The 23823-nt window shown below is 33.1% G+C and overlaps 2 protein-coding genes across 2 annotated transcripts; one reads left to right on the plus strand and one right to left on the minus strand.

Annotated features, from left to right (window-relative positions):
* The first annotated feature begins 1396 nt into the window (after positions 1-1396).
* Positions 1397-2664, plus strand: LOC115958554 (WW domain-binding protein 11-like). Its single transcript, XM_031076979.1, has 2 exons — positions 1397-1493; positions 2018-2664. The coding sequence occupies exons 1-2, from the start codon at positions 1469-1471 to the stop codon at positions 2494-2496; spliced, it is 504 nt and encodes a 167-aa protein (XP_030932839.1). The 5' UTR covers positions 1397-1468; the 3' UTR covers positions 2497-2664.
* A 10063-nt stretch (positions 2665-12727) lies between these two features.
* On the minus strand, positions 12728-13744 carry LOC115957297 (cilia- and flagella-associated protein 251). The gene has a single exon (XM_031075513.1). It carries the CDS (start codon positions 13593-13595, stop codon positions 12876-12878), a length of 720 nt encoding a protein of 239 aa, XP_030931373.1. The 5' UTR covers positions 13596-13744; the 3' UTR covers positions 12728-12875.
* Between the last annotated feature and the right edge of the window lie 10079 nt (positions 13745-23823).

The raw sequence follows: 23823 nt of genomic DNA on the forward strand, positions 1-23823 counted from the left end.
TCCTCGGATCAACTCCGAGGAGTCCCATCCCATAGGGTGCGACGTCTTAGGGCTTAAATGTTCAAGCCCAACTCCATTTTTCTACCTGAATTCCTCTAAAACCAGGATCGGACATCGCCCCGTGACCAGCGGCTAGCTTTTCAAGCCCACTCTCTACAAATCATATTGTGAGGGATCTTTCATGCGCGAGCCAAACATCCTTATTGGGCCGCCAGAGAATTGTGTCCTTACAAGAATAATAACAAAATCTTAGAGAGAGCTGCTAGAGTTTATTAGGTAAGATAAATGTGGAAATGAAAAAATAAAAAGAAAGAGATAGAGATGAGAGAAATGAAGTGGATGTGTATAACAAAGTTTTATATATATAGGTGGGCAGGTGGTGTTGTGGCGGGTTATTCAACTCAACCCACTAAATTATTTGTCAAACCCACCCAACCCGACCCGTCTCACTTAATAGACCTACACAGATTGAGTTGGGTTGGTTTGGGTTGGGAAAGGTAGAAGGTTTATTGCACGGACCTATTTAGAGAGTGCAAATTTTTTCACATACATGACTTGGATCCAATCCTCTTGTGCATTGAACTTGTCACATGTCATTATTTGGTCCAATACACGAGAATTGGACCCAATCTTTGCCAATTTCCAACCATTTTGGAGTAATGGTCTAAGTATCATAGGCAATCGATGGTCTTGTAGTTAAATTGGCATCTCCCTATATACTAAGTGCTTCGGTGTTCATTCTCAAAAAAAAAAAAAAAGTGTTTGGGAGTTTATGAGGAAAAATGTTCGAGTTGCGGTATTAATAGCATATTATAATTATCTCTATGGAAAAAAAAAAAAAAATAGTCAACTGATTTGGCAAATAGATATTAAACGGTAATTAATAATTTTGGGGAATAAAAAAAAGAAAATAATATTCTTTTGGTTGGATGGAAATGCCTCCATTCAAATTCTCCATTATCCTTACCTTATATAAGATCTCGAGCTCGTTATGGGATTTTAAAGATTCTGCTTAGGTGAATTTATAGAAAGATGAATATAATCATAACTTCTAATTTATGGAGGGAGAGATTTTAGGACAATCTCAACGCATGACAACTCAATATGGTATTGTATATTTAAGGAATATATTTTCATAGTAACCCTTTTTTGTAAGGTCAAGGCACACAATTTTTGAAGCTTAGTCATAGCTAAAAAATCACTCTCGTTCTCCTTCATTCCAGAAAAACCCATTGGAAAAAAGTTGAAAAAACTCCAACAAAGTTGGTTACAATGGAATACTCCTCCGCAGAAGTGGTTAGATATTAGAGACACAAACCTTTTTCTCGTCTAATTGTTGTTTTATTTTAATAATTAATAATCTTTATTTTTGGTTTTTGTCTTTTTGTTTAATTTTCTTGGATTGTTGTCTTTGTAGACTTGTGTTCTGAAAGTGAATTCACAGTGTGAGACTTGCAAGAGAAAAGTGATGGAAGTCTTGCAGAATGTCGGTGGTATGTTTTTTTTTTTTTTTGACGAATTTGTTGCATCTTTATTTGATAATTTATTTTTGATACTCATCTTGTTTAATTTCATAGAGTGTTTTTTAGTAAATAAATAAAATAGAAAACTACAAGAAAATTGTGTATGAACTTATAATGACAATAATAACAACACTCATTGATATTAATGGGATGATGCGTGGCCATCTTTTTATAATTCCATAGTCAGAAAAAGGGGAATTTGATTCCTGAGCTTTTTTGTTAAAATTTAAAAATAATAGGAAGTTTCAGTTTTTTTTTTTTTTTTTTTAATATGAAAAGGAAGTGTCAGTTGAATTATAAAACTCGTGACGATAATATGGCTACTTTAGATTAAATTACCAAGTTTGTATTAATTTTCAAAACAAATTCTTCACTCATATTTCAATGTTTCTTATTTTCTTTTTCATTAGAAATAAACCATAGGTTGGTTTGTTATTGCAGGACAAGTTGCACATTCCTATAACACTTTTCTTTTAAACCTTTTCTATTGCTAGGAGTGTATAATATTTCTATAGATGCTGAGGAAGGGACAGTGAAAGTTACTGGGAGAGTAAATCCGAATACACTATTGAGGGTGCTAGAAAGGTATGGGAGACATGCAGAGGTCAAATGGATTCGGTTTGATGGTGAGGTTAGGGAAAGAGGTTACTATTATTATGGTGAAAATGGATATGTTCCATCTCCATATGCTCCTGCTCCCTATGGGGTGTCATACCATTATCCAGTATCAGGAGGGTATGAATACCCACCATTTGGAGGCCTTGATTACCCATGGTATGACAGCTGCCGCCACATTCCGCCATTACCACCACCTATGTATCCACCAGGGCCTCCACCTATGTTTCGGCCACCAGGGCCACCGCCTTTGTTTCCACCACCTATGTATCCACCAGGGCCACCGCTACTACGGCCAATGGCCCCCCAACCAATGCCCAGAAATGGTGGTAATTATGAATCTTGTAGGATGATGTGAGTTACTGGACTATACGGTATATGTACATCATGTATGAATTTCATTGCACAAAAAGTTTACTTGCAAACCGATTTGAAGGAAAATTTCTCCAAATCACTGCGTGATGGTTTTATGAATCGTCACGTAGTTGGTTGGAGAAATCTTTATTCAACTTGAAAGAATTTTTGATACAGGATTCTAGGTTAATGAGAGTTCAAATACAAAATGATACTTTGAATTGAATCTCTATGTTTGTTCTTTATTGTCTTTGATTTTTTTTAACGTCAGGGCCGTAAGTTTGAATTTATGAAGGTTCAATGACATGCATTGTAATACAGGAATTAGGAATACAATACAAAGATACAATTGCTTTTTGTTTTTTTTTGTTGCCTAATTTGACTTAAAATTGAAGTAGTGAATTTTTAGTCCGTCTTCATTCTTAATGTAATCTCGTTTCAGCGGCTCTTGGAATAGAACAAGTATAGCAGAATAATGTATTTCTTTTTTTTTGAGATAAGAATAATGTATTTCTATTTCTTAATTTTTCACATCTTTTGTTAGGTAAATAGCTACTATAGTCGATTTTGGACAGTTGAAGATATTAGAAAATGCAAAATCATTGGACAGCCATTTACATAGGCTGGTAATAGCAAATTGTGTTGGAGCAGTAGGTGTTAAAGGAGACAACACATTTAACACTTTAAAAAGTTTACAATAATCAGCAGTGTGCTTGAGTAATCACTGTTACGTGCATTTTAGTATAATAATTTGAATAGATTATTTGGCTTATATCCAATGCCTTTACACACTGGACGCGATATAGATGTGTCATGTGTCCATTTCTTTATATGTGGCAGATCTGCGTTCAGTGCCTAAGATTTGGCTTGTATCCAATGCCATTGCATAATAGATGCAAGATAGATGGACCATATATCCATCTCTGTATATGTAGCTCATATAATGTCCAGTGATCAAGATTTGGCTTGAATAATGGACACCAGATGTGTCACATGTCCATATCTTTATATGTGGCACATCCAGTGCAGAATTTAGTTTTGCTTGTAGTGCTTCTTCGCATTGGACACAATATAGATGTGTCACATATCCCCCCCCCCCCCCCCCCTTTTTTTTTTGTATGTGGCACATTAGTACACAGGATTTGTTTTACATCCAATGTATTTGCAGAGTTTGCACACTCAATCCTGTATCTAAAACGAAAGATTAGTGCCTGATTTTCCAAGAATTTGAAGATAATTTAGAAGGTATTGTAGGAAGGACTTGTCCAAGGTTGCATTGTGGCAACTTTTTCTTACCTGGGAAAAACAAAAGCAGCAAATATTAGGAACTTTTAAAGGTATCAATGAGACAATGACCCCGATTTATGTGGCTATAAACCATAAATCACTATGGCTTCAGTTCCTACTTTTCACACTTCAAACGCATAAATTGGAAGAATGTCTTAAAAGTGCTAGTTCCCTGTTCCATTCTTTTTTTTTTTCTTTTTTTCTTTTTTTAAATTTTATTTATTTATTTATTTTTATGGTTCATTTCTTATTTACATCTTTCATTGATCTATATTTTTTTTGAGTATGTCCACTGCTTCTATTTCTCTCCTTAAGGTATAGTTGGAGACTTGGAGTAGTCTTCTCTGGACCATCTCTTCTTCAACTTACTAGAAATGTACATAAAAATACTGCAATTTGAGATGAACTTTGATGTCACATTTTAATGATTCAAGCACATCATTGAATTCAATTGATGTTGCCCACTGCTCTCTCTATACCAATTCCAACTACGTACGTAATGATGCAGTATTCGGTTCTTACTAGTGGTTCAGGTTTGAGAAGGCAAATCAAAGCTTTCAAGAATATACTAAGACTTGTACAGACATTAAAGAACTGACCAGTCATACCTTCACATTTGTGGTGTAGTTGTGAAGGATGGAATTGAATAAGCGGTTGCTACCATATCCTGGTTATAAATTTAATCATATGAAAGTGACCGCACATTTAGACAAATCCCTTTGTAGGAGGGTACTGGAAGCTCTGGTTTGAAAATGGTTGATCATATTTTGTATTTTATATCATCACATTTACCTAAACTTCCAAAAACTGCTGCATGTGACAAAGATTCTTTTTTTTTTCTTTCCTTCTATAGAGATTTTCTTTTGGGTTCAGTCATAATACTACTCAGCTCCTTGTGACAAAGAAGTTTTTTTGGCTTTCAATGTAAGAGGTTATGCTTTCGTTCCAAATAAAATAAAATTAAATATTTATTAAAAAAAAAAAAAAAGAGGTATAAGGCAACCAGTTGATGGAATACTCTGTTTGAGTGTGATCATCATAGTTCCTACCATCATTTTTGTGACATAACAATGGTCATTCAAATTAAAAACTCTCTCTCTCTGGAAAAAAATAATCTCACTCTGTGTCTGTATTTTTCTCAAAAATGGTACTGTTGGATTTGGGATTTTTAAGATAAAAGGTTAAGTTCAAGGCCTTTAGGTTTACCACATTTTGGTGGTTGAATTAATTTAAGATTTTAGGACCTTCTTAGAGTCTTTAATTTTAAGTGAAAAAGAGCATATATTAAAATCAATATCACCCTCATGCATATGTGCATTATAACTTCTGGGTCCCATATCATAATTGATTCTAGAGAAGGGAATTCTACCTATTGCGCACACTTGCACCAACAACTTACACACGCGAGGTTTTATACCGAAATCAAAGATTTGTGCTAGTATGTGTGTAATAAACAGCAAAGGGTAGTGTTTATTACACACATTGCTCAAAATAACTAAAAATGTGACTTTAAGTCATGATTTCAAACTTAAAAATCACATTTTCAGTTGTTTTGGGCATGGTGTATGTGTGCAACGAGTTTTTTCCTATACCAAATGGTTAGTTTCATTCCACCAATTTTATTTTCAGTGTTGTGCTCATTCATAGGTCACCAAAGCACAAATTTAAGCACACAATCAGTCTCCTATTGATATCTTGAAAAATGATAATGCTACCTAATTTGTGACACATCAATTTATAGTTTTTGTGTAATCATACAAAGTTGAGAGAAAATTCAATTAGATTTCAAATTGGATTTCAATTGTAATCTAATTTTGCATGACATATCTCATATAATTTTTGTGCCAAGTGATTTATTAGTGCAAAAGTCGAAGAGACAAAAAATAAAATTAAAAAAAGGTTTGGTTTGACAAATAGAGGTTTTCTATTATTATTATTATTATTATTATTATTATTATTATTATTATTATTATTATTGTGTAAATAGTGGTTGAACAAACTAAAATTAAGATTTTTGTAAGAAGAAAATTGAGAATTTCATGGATAATAATTTAAATGATTTTTTTTTTCATTTTAGAATTTGATATTTTATATTTTCAAATATACAAACATTATATTTAAATTATATATAAACTTGGTAAAATTTTAAGGGTCATGTTAACAAATGCCCTTAGATTAATTGTTAATAAACCACATTAAGAAAATTTTGACATTACTTTTTTGAAAAACATAAAAAACTGTCAATAAAATTAATTGCTTTCTCATTTTCCCATAAAATATTTCTAAAAATAATTCCTAAACCAATGTCCTTAGGGAGAAATTATTATTTACATCGGGAGGACTGCTGACGTGGTCCTCCCTAACCAATGAGATGATGTTATCTATGTAAATGTATGTGTGAGCTTCCTAATTAGCTAATCAGGACAAGGAATAAAAAATAAAAATTATTAGATGAAGTTACATTTATATAAATAACAACATTTTATTGATTAAGAGGTCAGGGAGGACCATGTCAGCTGTCAGCTGTCCTCCTAATGGACCTAATAATTTCTTGTCCTTAAGGCATTTGATAACATTTCCCAAATTTTAATTATGTTCATTTGTAAATGAATCTCATGTATATGCTTACGGTTATAAGCTAGTAATATTTACAGTATCTCTAACATCAATCTAATATCATATATGGAACCCTCGTGAAAACAGTGGCTCGTTCTTCTTCTTGGTCGTGGATTTGTTTTCTTTGAATGATTGATATCATAGATATTATATGGTATCATCACTAAAACAATGGCTCATGCTTCTTCTTTGTCGTGGATTTGTTTTCTTCGAATGATTGTTATCATATATGCATGGTACCCTCATCCTCATGAAAACAAGGGCTCATTCTTCTTCTTCGTGGTGAATATTTGTTTTCTTTGAATGATTGTTAAACTGTCCAGTACAATAATGAAGATACATATAAGACTTGAGTATTTGCTTCCAATTCGAGGCATCTAGAGAGTTAGTCATTCCAATTATGTTACGTCTCTCTCCTCCATTAGTCCCACTAAGCTTAGAGGGGTCCTATTAGATCTCACCGACCCTATTCATTGATGTGCTAAGCCTAAGCCAACGGAGGGTGAGAAATCAACCATGCTTCATTTAAAATGAGACCGACTTCACTCTGAAGAAGAGGACCCATTTGGATGGAAGCTGTTTTCTGATGTAAATCTATACATATATGATTATGGGCGGTGAGATGTGAAAATGAAAGCTCCTAAGTTTCTAACCACAATTGTAGAAGGATTCGTCGATTCCTCAGCCATCTCCACTAACCAATGCTAGTAAATGCCAACTTTCATGTCTAAGTAGTGAAAAATAAAATATCTAGATAAATGCTAAAATTATTATCAATTTTATTAATAAAGACTATACAAATTAACATGAAAAAAAATGTGATAGATCAATGCCATTTCATTAATATATAATAAATAATATTTGAATTACTATTTTTTTTAATGATTTATGATACATTAATTAGTTTCTCAATGTCTCACGCATTAAACCATGACGGTTCCCAAATCTTTTTCTTAAGAAACTACGTAGTGATGACTGTGATGGTTCTCTCTTTTAATTTTTGAATTGCAATGTCTTTCTAGGTATGTTGGTTCATTGATGCTATTCAAGCAGGGGTGGTAGTTTATTTTAGGCAAATTTCTTCTCATTGTATTTGCGATTCTTGTATTTATGTTTGTTTAAACAATTACAAGTCTCACCAAAGGAAAAGAGGCATTTGTTTCGGCTTAGACAAATGCCTATTTTATCTTTTTCTCATTGTACACATCAATAATATTATTTTCACGTTTTTTTTTTTTTTTTAACTTATATTGTTCTGCTATGATTTAGATTTTAGACTAAGACTTGATTGCATTATCACTGCATGAACAGTGACATGAATTATTGATTATAGTTTGAGACCTATTTGCATTGACAATGCTGGAACTGTACGTGAATCTTGAATAATTGTGGCATTATGCAACAAATCTAGATTGAAATTATATGGAGCTGCGTATTTGACACATGGAATTGGTAATTAGTAATCCTCTTAAGTCATTCAGCAAAAAAAAAAAAATCCTCTTAAGTCTTAATCAAGAAATGGGGCAGACAGAGTTTTCACTTTCAGGCCATGAAAAGACAAAATGTCGGCTTGTTCGATTGACAAATGATTTTACTGGGTATTTTTATAGCTGAGTTTCGTTACTTTTTTTAGGGAAGCAGATCTTGTTCATGAATATGTGTGGGAACTGGGAATATTGAAACTATCATGTCACATCTGAAGCTTCATTTGTGTTCCCCACAATATGTGGATCAAAGGATTTGTATATTGTCAATATTGGGATATATGAAAGGGGGTGTTTGGCTTCCATAAAATAGAGCACGTGGAAAGTCTTATCAAGTGACGCTCTATTTGTTTCAGCATTAACGTTTTCTGGAAAATGGTTCATTTTTCAAAGAGTATTTTCTAGAAAACTATCTTATTTTTCAGTGTTTGGTAACGACCTTGAAAATGCGCTTGAGAATATTTTTTGGTGTTTGGTATGCAATTTTTTTTAAATATTTCTTGTATAATTTAAAACATGTATATTATGTAAACTAACTAATGTAATCATTATAAATAAAAAACCAATAATGAATTTGGGTTTCATACTAATTAATCTAAAATTTTGACAATAGATACAATCAAAATTAATTAGTTGTCAAATTTTCATGATCTTTACCACTCATCTTGCTCATATATATAGACAGTAACGTACGTACACACATACACACACACACATATCAACTATTTGTCTACTATGGTCAACTACAAGTCTTCAATATTATTCTAAATTATGTATTTACATAATGTACTGCATAATATATCATCACTACATAGTATCTACTAACAAAAAATGTATTTGCCAACAAATGCAATTCTCCTAAACAATTATCATTCATTATATAACAATATTATTAGTCCACGGTAAAGATTGTCCCATGTAAAAGCAATTTAGAGCAATATAGTTACTATGTTTAAAATTTTCATCTTTTACTTCTTTCATTCTTTCTTCTTCTTCTATTATTATTTATTTATTTATTTATTTTTTTTGCACTTTATGTATGAAAAAGAAGTAACTTTTGCCTGGAATCCATCAAACCGAAAATTTCTTAAAGAAAAAAGAAAATCGAGCTTGAAATTCAAAGCAAAAAATTGAGATTTTGGTAGAGAGGAATGAAATAATTACCGCTGCAAATTTGTTCTCCTTTGCAAGTTGGAGCTATTGATTGATCAGTGAAGTAAAGAAAAATCTAATTAGAGAATTGTGTTACAGAAGGGAAGAGAAACATGGAGAAAAGAGAGAAGAGAGACAGTTAAAGAGAGAGATCTATGGGAAGAGGAGAGACCAGAGTTAGTGACGGTGAGGGTGTGAGGAGAGAAAAAGCAAAGGGAAGAGAGAAAAGGTGAGAAAACTTACCATGAGAGAGAGAAGGCGCCAAAAAATTATGTTTCCCACGGCTATAGACGAGGATAATATTTATAGGAGATGCAACGCATGAGAGAAAGATTGTTTTCCAAAAAAAAAAAAATTGGAAAACAGCTTATAGAAAATAAGCCTTATTTTTATTAGAGTTTTCCGTTGATTAAAGATAGTTTTTCATTGACCACGTTTTTTTTGTGCTACCAAACACTGGAAAATGTGGAAAACTATCTTTACAGAAGGTTTTCCAGCGAAACAAATAGAGCGTGAGTCTAAATCTAAGTATCACTTCTTGTGTATATTATTTTATGCTCTGTTAATTATAACTTACCATATATTCTTTTTAATTTTCTTATATAACACGTAAAATTAAAAATTGAAAAAAATAAAATGAAACACAAAAATGTCGTAGAAGATTTGTATTTCACCCAAGTTGTGGCCTGTGGATATCAAATGGGTAAGTAAAGTAAATTTACATAGGAATATCTGCAAATGATTGATATTCATAATTTTATTACTTTTTTTTTTTTTTTTTTGATATTGCCATTCATAATTCACCTAATATGTGTTTATTGTTTTGATTTTGATAGGTGTAACGGCATAGCCATGGATTACATTTAATTAAAAAAAATGGTATTTGGTTTTTTCCATTAATGGGGCTCTTTCATTTTGAGTCACTCACTTATCCTTTAAAAAAAAGGAAAAAAAGACTAATTGTTTGATTTTTTTAGAGACTAATTATTTGATTAAGAAAGGGTTTTATTCCATATAAAATGCATAAAATCTATTGCACATCTTTTTCTCTCTCTTCTTTTTTTTTTTTTTTTGAGGAAATCTACTGTACATTTAATTTAAAAAATAAGTATTTTGCATAAACTTAAATCTAATAAGAACGAAAAATTTCACCTAAATGGTATATGGTATAATGAATATAGGTAACCACCCTCTTACATAGAAGTGGATTCTATGCTTGTGAGATCCATTCTTATGTGAGAGGATAGTTATATGCTTGATACGCAATACCATTATTCTTAAACTTAACACAAATGTAATTAAATGGAACTCAACCACATTGTGATAAAAGGTGGGAGTTTCACCAACCATAATGTGCTCAATAAACATGTGGTTGTGTCTTGACAATTAATCTTAGTTCGTACTTCTTATCAAAAAAAAAAAATCTTAGTTCATACTTCATACATCCATACCCACTTAACTTGACTTTATTCTATAATGATGAGGAGGATTTTAAGTCACGGACAATTACAAAAGCTTAAATTTCAAGTATTGGAGCTTACAGGCTTATAGCACTCATGCATTAATGCAAGACAAAAGCCCAAGTTAGATATTTAAGCTTAGAAGTCGGTAATCTGTGATTTTGTTTTTGTTTTTGGTAATCTGTGATACATAAGTTATTGGACGCATATTGAAGGTCATTTTCATATGGGGCCTCTTTGCCTAACATGACATAACGTTATATTATTTCTTAAACCATTATTATAGGAGGCATAGCCCACCCACTCCTTTCAAATCCATCAAAGTAAAGACTCTTCATACAATAAGAGCCAAAAAAAAAAAAATATATATATATATATATATATGGACATCTACCATACTTTCTATTTGAAAACAGTTTATCTAGCTTTTTGTTAAAAGTGTGTTGAAATATGCTTATATTTTGTAAAAAGTGAGGTTTTAAAAATAACAAAATTTAGTTACAAAACTAATTGTAGTCTAAAACTATAACCTTACTCAATAAAATAAAAATTACTACATATTTTGAAAATCTAATCATTAAATTGCATGTTCTTTACGCTCTTAATACACATGTCAAATTTTGTGCTAATCAGATATTATTTATTATATGATCTATAAGCTTATATTTTATGTATAATTTTAAACTATAAAAACTTGCAATTTAAATAATTTATTAATAATATAGTTATTGATCTTTAATTTTCTAGAAATTTTGCAAGCATGAAAGATATAAAAAAAAAATATATTCCAATAATGGATTTATCAAAATTCACTTCTAATAAAAAGATATTAAGTAAGGTTGTAGCTTAAGGCTACAACCAATTTTGTTGGTGAATTTTGTCATTTTAAAAAACTATAAAAGTTAAAAGCTAAAAGTTGATGTCAAACTCATCCTATGTCTTGATCTTTCTTATCAGCAATATAGATCAGATTCTCAAAAAAAAAAAAAAGAAGAAGAAGATCAATAAGTAGTTTCCGATTGGTTAACTTGTGCCAATCTGGTCATGAATCAAACGGTGATCTATCTCGATTACCATGACAGATTTTAGATTTTCAAAAAATCTGCCAAATTATTGAGACATTTTAGCCACATATCACCTAATTCTCTCTCCAATCTGAATGTTGTTTGTAATTCTTTGAGATGGATATCACCTTTCAATTCGATTCTTAATGAAGTATATGAATACACAATTTTTTTACAATAATTTTCACATTTTGTTAAGGTGGTAAACTATAATTGAGGAAACATCACTTTAATAATACAGACCCATTATTGACATCCATTTTTTTATGTACCAATTACAACAACAACAACAAAAAAGGTCAATAATTATTATTTTATTTGTTTTTAAATTGGGTGAAAAATGGTATGTCTCTAGATTTAATATTTGAACATATCTTTCCGCTTCTTTGATATATATATTAGTAAACTGAGTGCGGCTGGAGAAATGGATGGAAATCACCAAACGGACTGTGTCCCACTTCAATTATTGATAAATTTATTGTACGGCTTTCTAGGCCATTATTGACATAGTGCATAATGTGCATTGCTTATTGCAACTTGAAACCAAATTTATCTAGTGTGCTTTTGGACCTTTTGCTATATATCATATGAAAGATTGACCATAGATTCGGTAATGAATGGCATGTTTATTAGAGGACAAATTGCAGTGGTTAACTATGAATTTTTAACAAATTGGTTAGAATCATCACGTGTATTCTTTTTCTCCATCACTATGTAACTTTTATCATGCTTTATTTTGAGATTTAGGCATCACATCATAACATAATTACATGTGCAATGCACTTAGGCCGACATGGACACATCTAATTTTGCTCCCCATTACCAGAGAATTGTTGTGGAGGATGAGATTGCTTTATATGTAAGAAATATAATAACTTAGCTAATAAAGCAAAAGAGTAAGGTTAGGGATACACATTTTTTTCTTTTTCAAATGATTAAATTGATAAATTGTAATTGGAGTAATATGTACGTGTATAGACTATAGGCAAAAGAAGGTTGTGATATGACTGCAGACTAAATGTTCAAAGAGCACATATCACAACCTTCTTTTGCCTATAGTCTATACGTATACAATATTACTCCAATTCCAATAATGTTCAAAGAGCACATATAGTATATAGTACAAGTTTATAACCACGAAAACAAAAAAGACTAAACAATAGAAAGAAAAGTAACAAGGAAGAAAATAGTTTTCCTCGATTATATTTACATATATAGAGGTAGCATAATGGTGAACAAACATTGGAAAGTTATAATTCACTAGCATGATGATAAGTGGTATCATAATTTTGTGAAATAAAAGATAATTCAAAGGGACTACTAAACCATGACCAGTTGTTGTTGAGCTTCAATCCTTATTTCTTCCTTCATCCTTCTAATGAAATCATCAAACTTCTTGTTTAATTCTTCTGTGCTCAACGTCCCATTTCCTTCTTCTTCTTCTTCTTCTTCAATTAAAAATTCACTCACAGATTCATTTTGTTCCTTTTTCTCTTCTAAGACAAATGAACCAGTTTCTTCTTCTTCATCTTCTTCTTCTTCTTTTGAAAAAGAAGACCTGCTTTCTTCTCCTCCTCCCGCTTCTCCTTCTTCATCCCCAGCTGGCTTTCCAGTTTCTTCTTGTACTTCTCTGATCAAATGGTCAATTTCTCTTCCTTGTTCCATTGCAACATTTTCTGCAGAGGCTTTGCTTTCTGTCACAGCCTCCTTTTGCAAACCATCTTCACTACTTATGAAAGATTCCTCATTATGATAAGCCCCAGACACGGATCTTATTAGGCCAGAGTATTTTGCAAGGAAAACTAGGAGTCCATTGCAAAGGAGGAATATGCAGTTTTTGTCTATTGTGTGGCTAAATAATTGGGAAGGAAATGCAGAGAAGTAGAAGTTAAAAGACTGGAAGCAAGAAAGCAAGGAGGAATGAGTAAACAAGAAAGAAAACACAGAAAGTGAGAGTAGTAGTTGAGTGACCCTTTTTAAAAACACAAAGTTCATCAACTTTGTCAAGGTTTGTAGCTTGTGGTACTCAGTTTGATCCATTTTTTTTCTGTCTACTCTGGCCGAAATAGTAGCTCTTAGGAAGAGGAAGATGTGAGATTGAAAAGGAGTTTAAATAAACTTTCAAGGGAGTTGATACTTGAAAGAGTTTTAGGCTCTGTTGTGGTTTCAGTATTTCTCATATATATAGGAGTTTGTGTTTTCAGTATTTGTCATATATATAGGACTTAAATTACTTAAATCTTAATGATTTACATGGTATAGTGGGCTTACCCAAAATACCCTTGGTGTAAGTTGTGTCAATTCTCAAGGTTGACAAATGGAGGGCTATTCCTATTTACTTAACTATTTTCAACTTTCTAGCTGTCTCTTATTAGGTAATAGTATTCTTTATATGCTTGTAGCTTTCTATAGAGATAACTGAGAGGTGGCATTTTCTTGTACGTTCGGGTTTGGGACCATGAATGTGACTTTTTCTTCGAGGTTGGACCGAGAGCCATTAATATGAGAGAGAGGGTTTGAGTAGTATTTGATGTATCCACGTATATATACCATATGGGGTAGGTAATGTTTTATTTATCGGTAACATAAAATAAAAATTTGTATTAAGGGTTCTGAGAGTACTTAATTTTTATATTCTCTGTCTCAAACCGTGTATAATTATAGAGAGAAATTTTTTTTGAAAGTACAAAATATTAGCTAAAAGACCTTAATTAGGACCTTATAAATCACATATGGTCTAAAAGCCTCAATACCAACCCTTTAAGTTGAATGTGTTACCATGTTCACCCCAAAATAGACCCATATATAAATTGAGAGTGACTGTGAGCGCAAAGGGTCAAATTTTATGTATCAGTCATGCTCATGCATGGTCCATAGAGCACTCTCACTTTGGCTGAAACACTAAAACTTGTGCTTTGTGGGGGCGGTGGTTGGAAATTAATCAAGTGACACTATAGAATTCTGGTTGGTCTTGATTTTGTGTACTAGGCTTGAGCTTCAAGCATGTTAGTTATCCTTTTGTTTATTTTGTCATTATGGAAGCTTAGAAAAAAAAACAAAAAATTTCAACTAATGGTAACTTATCCATAATTGTAATTACCATCTTATAACTACAATCATATGCACCCTATAGTCATGTTCAGATGGCATGCCTTCCTTGTTGCATGCTTATGGGCTCTCTATGAGCTTTGTGTTCAATCATATACCATTTGATACCTAAACATTTTTATCCCCAAAAACATTTTTTTTTCAAGATTTTTTACCATTTGAATAATTGAGCATCCTTGGATAAAACAAAATGTTATAAAACATTTACAAGTTCCCAATGGATCCTATTTCCTACACACTCCCCCCATCACTTGGTGCATTACATTTCTTAGAGTAATACCAAGCATGTGTTAAAAGTAGTCAAAAACTACTTGAGCGCATGAATTTATTTTCTTTAATTCCTTTTGGGGGGTAAATGAGAGTATTGCATGAATCATGAGAGAAGCAATTAATGGCACCCAATTTCTTTTTCTTCTCAAGGAAGCAAAACCAACTTTAGAAAATACTTAACGAAATGAACCAAAAAAAAAAAAAAAGGTGAATAAATTTGGAGTTACTCTTATCTATGAATCTCGAATATTAGTCACATTTTTATGATAAGACTGTTAACTGATAAAATATTTAAAATGACAAGCTGAAGAAGTTATCTTTTCTTGTGATTTGGATTCTCTTCACTATCATCATTTTTCTTTACTTTCTGGTGTCCGTGAAACTATCAATTATCAAATCCCCTTTCGTTTTGGTGGGCACAACCTGAAAGTATGTTTGTTCTATGCCTAACAACAAACCTTTAAAAAGGTTTGATTTTACTCCATCCAATTTTTTTTTTTTTTGAAAAAAGATAGAATATTCTATTTCTTTTTCGCCTTTCACCATGAAAAAGCAAATATAAAAGAACGTACGTAGATGAGGTTGAGTGGTGGCTGGTAAGTGTTAAGTGATTATGCATCAAAAAACTCAGAAATTATGAATGGTTACTTGCAATTAATTATGTTATGTTAAGTGGTTCAGGGTTCAATTCCTGCTTATACCAAAAAATCAATTGGTGTCTTGATCTAATAATAAAAACAATTATTAAAAACGGATGTTAAAGGTTAAAACTATCTCTAAAAAAAAATATGTTAATATATATTGTAGGGGCACGTTTTCTCAGGCCAGGTCCAAGATGCATGGAACCTTAGACCAATGAGTCCAATACAATGAATTTGTAGAGAGTGGGCCAAAGAGTTGGGCTTAGGTATGTGAATGACGACCATCAAGGTATTTCTCATGGGCCGACAGAGAAAATTTGGTCCTTGGCAAGGTCCGAGGAGCTTTTTCTGGTGCCTCTCGTGTGTTGGGGGTCTCCCCCCTTTCTGTTTCTCTTTACTCCTCTTTTTATAGTCATTTTCCTCCTCTTGACTGGGGTCTTTAAGGTAGGTACTTGTCCCATCAGCCCCTACCTTTAGTTGTTGGGAGTTGTTGTAAGGACAGAGAAGTATGGCTATGTCAGGCACAGGGCATTGAATGCAATAAAGGCAGCCTCCCTTAGACGCTTCCGTTCTCTCTGTTATCTTTCTCTACTTTAGTGCTTTCCCTGCCCTATGGAACGATCTGGAGTCTCGCTACCAGTGGTCTGTTACCTCTTTTACCCTCGGCTATATCCATCCGAGGAGGATTTTCCTATGGCCGAGGAGGGGTTTTTTCATGGACTGGGCCCCTGGCCCAGTATAGATATTGAAATAGGCCTATTAGTCTTTTACCCCCCACAATAGCCCCTCAAAATCCTGCTGTTCGACTCCTTGGACAGACAGGAGGGTTTTGATGACATCGGGTCTCTGTCGCGGTTTCCCAAGTCTTGCCTTCCATTAATGCCAGAGTCTCTTCATTTGCTTGAGGCGCGTTCCTGGCTATCAAATATTCTTTTAATCTATCCCAGCCACATTCCTATCGTTTCGATACACGAGGCGCGCTTTAATTAGGGCTCTTTCATGAGGTAACATAAATTCAACGACTGAAGACTACTTTGGAATTCGAGCGAGATTAATCTCGTTTGTAATTCCTTCCTGGGGTTTCGGAGCGAATTGATTGCCTCCAGATTTGTCCCTTATATAAGACGCGCAGTGGGAGACAGTCCATCTTTATTTGCAGAGCCTTGAGTTTTCAGATTTCTAACTCCTCAAACGTTCCCAAAGTCCCTACTATGAGAGTAATTGAGATCTTGGGAGTGAAATGATCATGGTTAGGATGAGGATGAAGGAACAAATCCCTCTTCAGAAGCCTTGGGTATCTCCGAGATTCAGAATGGCCCGGTTAGGACAAGGGAGACAAAGGCTCAAGGCCCTCCTTCTCCTAGACAGGGCAAGAAAGGAGCCTCTTTTTCCTTCAGCCAAAATCCGAAGCAGGTGAATGTCGCATCAGATTTTTGATGCGACAGCACTGAGATTTCCCATCGCCGGTACCATCCGCTCTCGCTCGATTGTTGCTAATATGATACTTGCTCGACTGTTATCAGAGCTAGTACGGGGATTTAGCATCCCCGCTTCTTTCTTTCTTCCATCACTGGCGCCACCCGGATGCCTCCGCTTCTTCTTCTCTTCCATCACTGGTACCACCCAGACTTGCCTAGTCGCTGTTAAAGCAGAATTGAAGGGTCTATCGTCCCCGTGTATTTTTTATGTTATAAATTTTTTTATTTTCAATTAGCTTCTGATTTCAGGGTTGTCTAAGCTCCTTTATGTATATTGTACCATCTCTTTATCTAATAAAAGATGATCTTATCGCATTTTACGTATCCTTTCTCTTTTGCAATAATTATCGTGTGAATGGATGTACTGGTGTTTTTTCTCTTGAATCGTATTTAGAACCGATGACTTCAATGGTAGAGTTATTTATCAAAATCGACAAGCACAATAATGCTGATTTTAAATAAGTTAACCATATAGGACTAACCGAGATAACAGCCACACGTTCCGTATTGCGAACAGAGTAACCGCCTAGGGATGTGTAATCTGAAATAAACTGTCTGAAGGGGTCGCCGGGCATTAGGGTCCTTTCCCTAGTTTCCGATGATATTCGTAACTTTAACTTGTTGTATATGGTCCGAGGATCATGCAAGGTCTTAGTTTTGTCAAGCACTTAGGCTTTGTTTTCAGAGTGTCTAGTTTCCCCATAGGCTTGAGTCCGAGGACCATACAAGGTCTTAGTTCTGTCTAGCACTTAGGCTTTACTTTCAGAGTGTCTAGTTTCCCCACAGGCTTGAGTCCGAAGACCATGCAAGGCCTTGGTTCTGTCTAGCCTCTAGCTTTGCTTTCAGAGTGTCTAGTTTCCCTATAGGCTTGAGTCCGAGGACCATGCAAGGCCTTGGGTCTGTCTAGCACTTAGGCTTTGCTTTCAACTTCTCTCTACGTAAGGGATTCAACAGACTAGACTACTAGGCCCGCGAGAGTTAGCCCCTTGTCAGGTGCCTAGAGCAAATGTTTGATGTCAGAAGCCCCTAGGACCGCGTTTCACTTAACAACCCTTCCCGCGTAATCAACGCTTCAAAGTATGGGCCTAAGTGAAGGCTGAGTGACGATGACAACGATGTGTTTTGGGAGATAAGGGGGAGGCTTTCATGTAGCTTGTACCACTGCCATAACGGTCTTTCTGATGGACTCCTGGTGGCAGGAGCTTGACCCCGCCGTGATTGGTCGTTGCACTTGCTAACGCTCAAGCTCTTCCCACAGACGGCGTCAATTGTAGGGGCACGTTTTCTCAAGTCAAGTCCAAGATGCATGGAACCTTAGACCAGTGAGCCCAATACAATAAATTTGTAGAGAGTGGGCCAAAGAGCTGGGCTTAGGTGTGGAATGGCGACCATCAAGGTATTCCTCATGGGCCGATTTTAACAGAGAAAATTTGGTCCTCGGCAAGGTCAGAGGAGCTTTTTCTGGTGCCTCTCTTGTGTTGGGGGTCTCCCCCCCCCCCCCTTCTGTTTCTCTTTACTCCCCTTTTTATAGTCGTTTTCCTCCTTCTGACTGGGGTATCTAGGGTAGGTACTTGTCCCATCAGCCCCTACCTCCAGTTGTTGGGAGTGGTTGTAAGGACAGAGAAGTATGGCTGTGTCAGGCACAGGGCATTGAATGCAATAAAGGCAGCCTCCCTTAGACGCTTCCGTTCTCTCTGTTATCTTTCTCTACTTTAGTGCTTTCCTTGCCCTATGGAACGATCTGGAGTCTCGCTACCGGTGATCTGTTACCTCTTTTACCCTCGGCTATATCCATCCGAGGAGGATTTTCCTTTGGCCGAGGAGAGGTTTTTCCATGGACTGGGCCCCTGGCCTAGTATAGATATTGAAATAGGCCTGTTAGTCTTTTACCCCTCACATATATATATATATATATATATATTTTTTTTTTTTTTCATTTAGTCTATATGCCTCCTTTGGCCTCCCAAACCTTATCACAACAGTGTTGTACATGCCTAAAACAAAAACATTTAACTTGATCAAATGAAATACGTTTTGCACAACTTAATAAAAGGCAAGGGTTTATAAACAAAGACATTGATTATATATATTCCTATAATTTTAATCTTTGTCAATGAATATGTATTTTGAAGTATTGTCATTATTAATATCCAATTGTTTATTCGTTAATGAAACTAAATTTTATTTTTAAACTAATATTCAAATTATTTATAACTTTATTGATTTCAAATGAAAAGTCATCTATAATTTTAGAGTTGTGATCTATTCAGAAAAAAAAAAAAAAATCATAAGATAGTATAAAAATTAATAATATTCCTTTTTAGTTTATGTTCATGAATTTGACCAATACATTTTAATAATCCTACCCGTAGTCTCTATATGTTTGTGACTAATGTTTATTCTAACGAACATATATGTTCATACTTCTTTTTTATTAACATAATATGTTTATGCTTATATTATACTTTTAGTTGCAGAGACTTATATTATTCTTCACTAGCTTCTAAGTATGCTATATTTTATAAAATTATAGACAATAAATAAAAATTTCACCCAAGGCTATCCATACATAAATAAAAATTATTTCAAGTATAATTATAATTATCATACCATTATCAAAAGTGAATTACAATTTATATGCCCCTATGAGTCATAAGTAAATACAAGTGAGCACACATAAAAATTCAATTAGAGTATCAAATGTAAAGTATGTGTGCATTTAACAAGATATCTAAGTTCAATATTTTTTTATAGAGAATTTTTTTTTTTTTTTTCATTTCTAAACCATTACCACCACCCATTAATATGATCTCATTGAATTACCAAAATATCAACGACTTTAACAACTCAACAAAATATATAAATTAAAATTTATACATTTAAAAAAAAAAAAAAAACTTTATTCCGGCTTTGGTAATTGTAGATGCATATAGTAATTATCTACTATTTTTGAGAAAAATAAAATTAACTTTCATTTTTTATTTATATAGTATTATTAGTTTTTTAGTAATATATGTTAACAAATATAAAAATTAAATCTTAATTTATGCATAATTTGCATAACTATCTGTTTATAAATAATACACTTTTAGATATATATTCAACAATTTTCTTTTTGTTTTCATGTGTCCTCTAGCCTCTTAACTTAGTTGTTCACTTCTGCTTCATTAGACGCTCTTCATAAGTCTAGGACAATGCGTTAATTGTTTGCTTGAAACTATACCGTCAAATTCAAGAGGTGGAGGAGACTTGACACTCATTTTCTCAAACCATTTTATAAATAAAAAAGGTAAGTGTTTTTGATTGGATGTCTATAGTATATTTTTATTAATTTTTAAATATATTAATGTGCACAACTCAACTATTTATATAGATATGATTTAAAATTTTGTAATGTGTGAATATCTATTTTCAATATTTCTTATATTAATATCCATGAAATTGTTAATGAAATTTAATTTCATATTAGAAATAATCATTAAATTATCTTCAATTTTATAGTTTCTATTTATCAGAAATAAAATATTTGTTTTAATAGATAGTATAATAATAATTAGATTTAATTTTAGTTTAGGCATATATATATTCTAGAGTAGTTCAATAAATATATTTCAATAAACGTACACTATTTGTATCTATTTGTTTGCAACTACTACATTATTTACATATTAAAACAATACATATGTTTACGCATAAATAACATGATATGTTTACACTTATATTTATATTATGTTTTCACTTGCAGCATTCAATTTTAATTATTTCATTCTTCCCTTTATATTTTTATTTAATCTTTTTTAGAAAGTTTTAACGACTTATAACATTAATTTCTAATAATTACTCTTTATCATCGACCAAAACACTAATTATTATATTTTCTAATCATAGAAACTAACAAGTTAACGAAAATTAAAAACCTGGAAAGGCATTGGTTGGGCCATGCGGCTCGTTACATTAGCTTGTAATTATATTATATTTTATATGATCATAGATAGCCTGCAACAACCTTCAAGGAGGCCACTGTAAGGCTTGATTCTAAGAAAAGTGTTGCAGGTTAACTATTTTTCCATTTTGGTCATTGTTCACATGGGTCTTTCCTTTTTATAATAGACATTTTGCCCTAAAGAAAGCCCTTATTTTTCTTACGATACGAATTTGACTTTATTGTTGTATTGCACATCACTAAAGGTGATTCACTTAAATATACGTTATAATGTAATAACTATTCATGAGTAATTATCATTGAATTGTTAAAAGTTGTGTTTTTATTAAAAGGAATAGTTATTTATCAAGAATAGCTATTCTTTAATGCTTTGTTTGTTTCATTGACATTTTATGTATTTTATTGTGTTGTTTCATTGTAAAATTTAGTCAAATTTGAAAATATTTTTCATTAACGGTAAAATGTTTTACAAACAAAAATTTGGAAAAAATTTACTCTTTACAAAAACACAAAGTGGCTCCCTCTCCCCTTCCCCTCCATCTAATCACTAGGCCACCAGTCTTGTGGACCAAGCCACTAGTCTGGTGGCTAGAAATTATAAAATACCAATTTTGGTGGTTTGTGCTTGAAAATTTATTTATCACGCAAAATATTTGAATTTTTTTACTAAAAATGTTTTCAAATGTAAAATGATACTACTAGAAACATTTTACATTTGAAAATACTTTACAGCCATGAAATAGAATATAAAATAAAAAATAATTATTTCTTACCAAAATGGTCACAAACTCGTAATATTTATTCCTTAATCCAAGCAAAACATCTCTCTCTCTCTCTCTCTCTCTCTCTCTCTCTCTCTCTCTCTCTCTCTCTCTCTCTCTCAGATGTGAAAAGATATGCTAGATGACATTTTTTTTTTTATAAAACGAATGGAATATTTCTTTTTATACACTTTAGTTTTGTAAGTATCTAAAGTTACATGTTTTTATACCACTTTATTTATGAGAAGTCATGTTTTATGTTGGCTTTATTTACTGAAAAGTTTCATTGTAATGCATTTTATTGGTGACATATTATTTTCTGGGTTTTCATGTAAGTTGGAGTATTGTGCCTGAGCCTCTCCTTGAAGACTGAAAGCTACATCAACTAGAGATCTCGCAGCTTGGAGGCGACCTTAGCTACCCGTGAAGTCTACGTGGCAAGAGTTTGTCTGATAGTGCAATTGTGCACCTCGCAACCATCTTGCAACCTTAAAGGGCAAACAGGTCGTGAGTTGCAAGATCTATGTACTCTACAATTGCACCTGCCACTGCCAATTGCCAACACACACACACACACACACACACACAGAGCTATGAAACATGGCAAGGGGTTTTAGATAAGTATTGACCAAACCCTAGAAACCCAAAGGGTGCCAAGAGAGTGAAGCTATTCCTTTGTATGAAAAGAGAGAGCTTTTTCCTTAGAGAAAAACCAAGTGTTCATCTCCCTTTTCCATCTCTTAAATTCCATTGATAGAGATTTTGTAAACACATTCCTCATCAACAAACACATACTTGTGAGCGAATGAATAGCTAAGGAAGAGTGAGAAGCCACAACCTAAATCCAATTTTCATTAGTGGTGATTCCATTGGAGCTTTAATGGAGGGTCTTCGGTAAGCTAGGAAGAGAAAGGGCTTGGTGAAGTCGGTTGCCAGCTAGAGCTTGGAGGGCTCAAGCACATGTAGGAGCTTGGGTTTGGAGATGGTTCATTGTGACCTTATGTACTGCAACTATCTTGCCTAATGGAGATTTCTGACGGTTGGTCAAGGGAGAGAGGTTTTTACGCCCGAGGCTCGGGTTTTCCTCTTCCATAACACTTGTGGTGTTATGTGTGGTTTGCTTGTCTTTTTCCCTATTTCCTTTAGCTTACTATATTGCCATGCTTGTGTAGTGTAGTTTGTGTGTTTGGAAATTTGCTAAATCACTTACACTTTAACTATTGTTTAGTTTAGTGTTAAAACCAACATAGCCGTAAAATTTGGTATTTAAGGTTTTAAATACTTGCTAGGTTGTATATAGCATATTTTCAGTTTATATGTACTGTAAGATGTTATAAATTTTTAACATTTATGAAGATTTTAATTTTTGAAAAAAAAAATTTTAATTATATCTCTCATGAAAAAAAAAAAAAAAATTGCTGCTACTAGATTGGTACTTAATTAATCTTGTGAATAGATGCAGCCATTCAAGAATAATGACAACCGTGGGTTCCAGTTAGCTCAACTAGTAAAATCTCTGATGGTTGTATAAGAGATCTGGGGTTCAATTCCTGCCTACACCAAAAACTAATTGGTGTCTTGGTCTGATGATAAAGAGCGCCATAGGTTGAAACTCTCTCAAAAAAAAAAAAAAAAAAAAAAGAATAATGACAACCTTTTTGAGTAGAGCCATATTGAAAACTGCTATAAAAAGTCCAACAAATAAAAATATATTTTTTCACAAGAGGGATGCTTAACGTTAGAATATATATGTCATGTATATACACAATTATAATAAATGTCTCTTAATAACTACTATAATTATCACACAATTCATATTTAGAATAAATAAATAAAAAGAGAAAAAAAAATCATATTATCATTATGTTAAACTTGCAATTTGCTTGTATTGTATGAATTACTGAATAATTAGTTCTTTATAAATGATGCCATAATTACCAAAACAAAATTATATAGAAAGCTTTGTCATACAAGCCCACTTACTCCAATGGCTTTTGAGTGGAGTTGTGGTGTGCTTTTGTGTTAGATTCTGTTTCCCTCTCCCTTGTGTGTGTGTGTTTGTTTCTC

The sequence above is a fragment of the Quercus lobata genome, chromosome 8 (assembly GCF_001633185.2).
Source record: "Quercus lobata isolate SW786 chromosome 8, ValleyOak3.0 Primary Assembly, whole genome shotgun sequence".
Taxonomy (NCBI): Eukaryota; Viridiplantae; Streptophyta; class Magnoliopsida; order Fagales; family Fagaceae; genus Quercus; species Quercus lobata.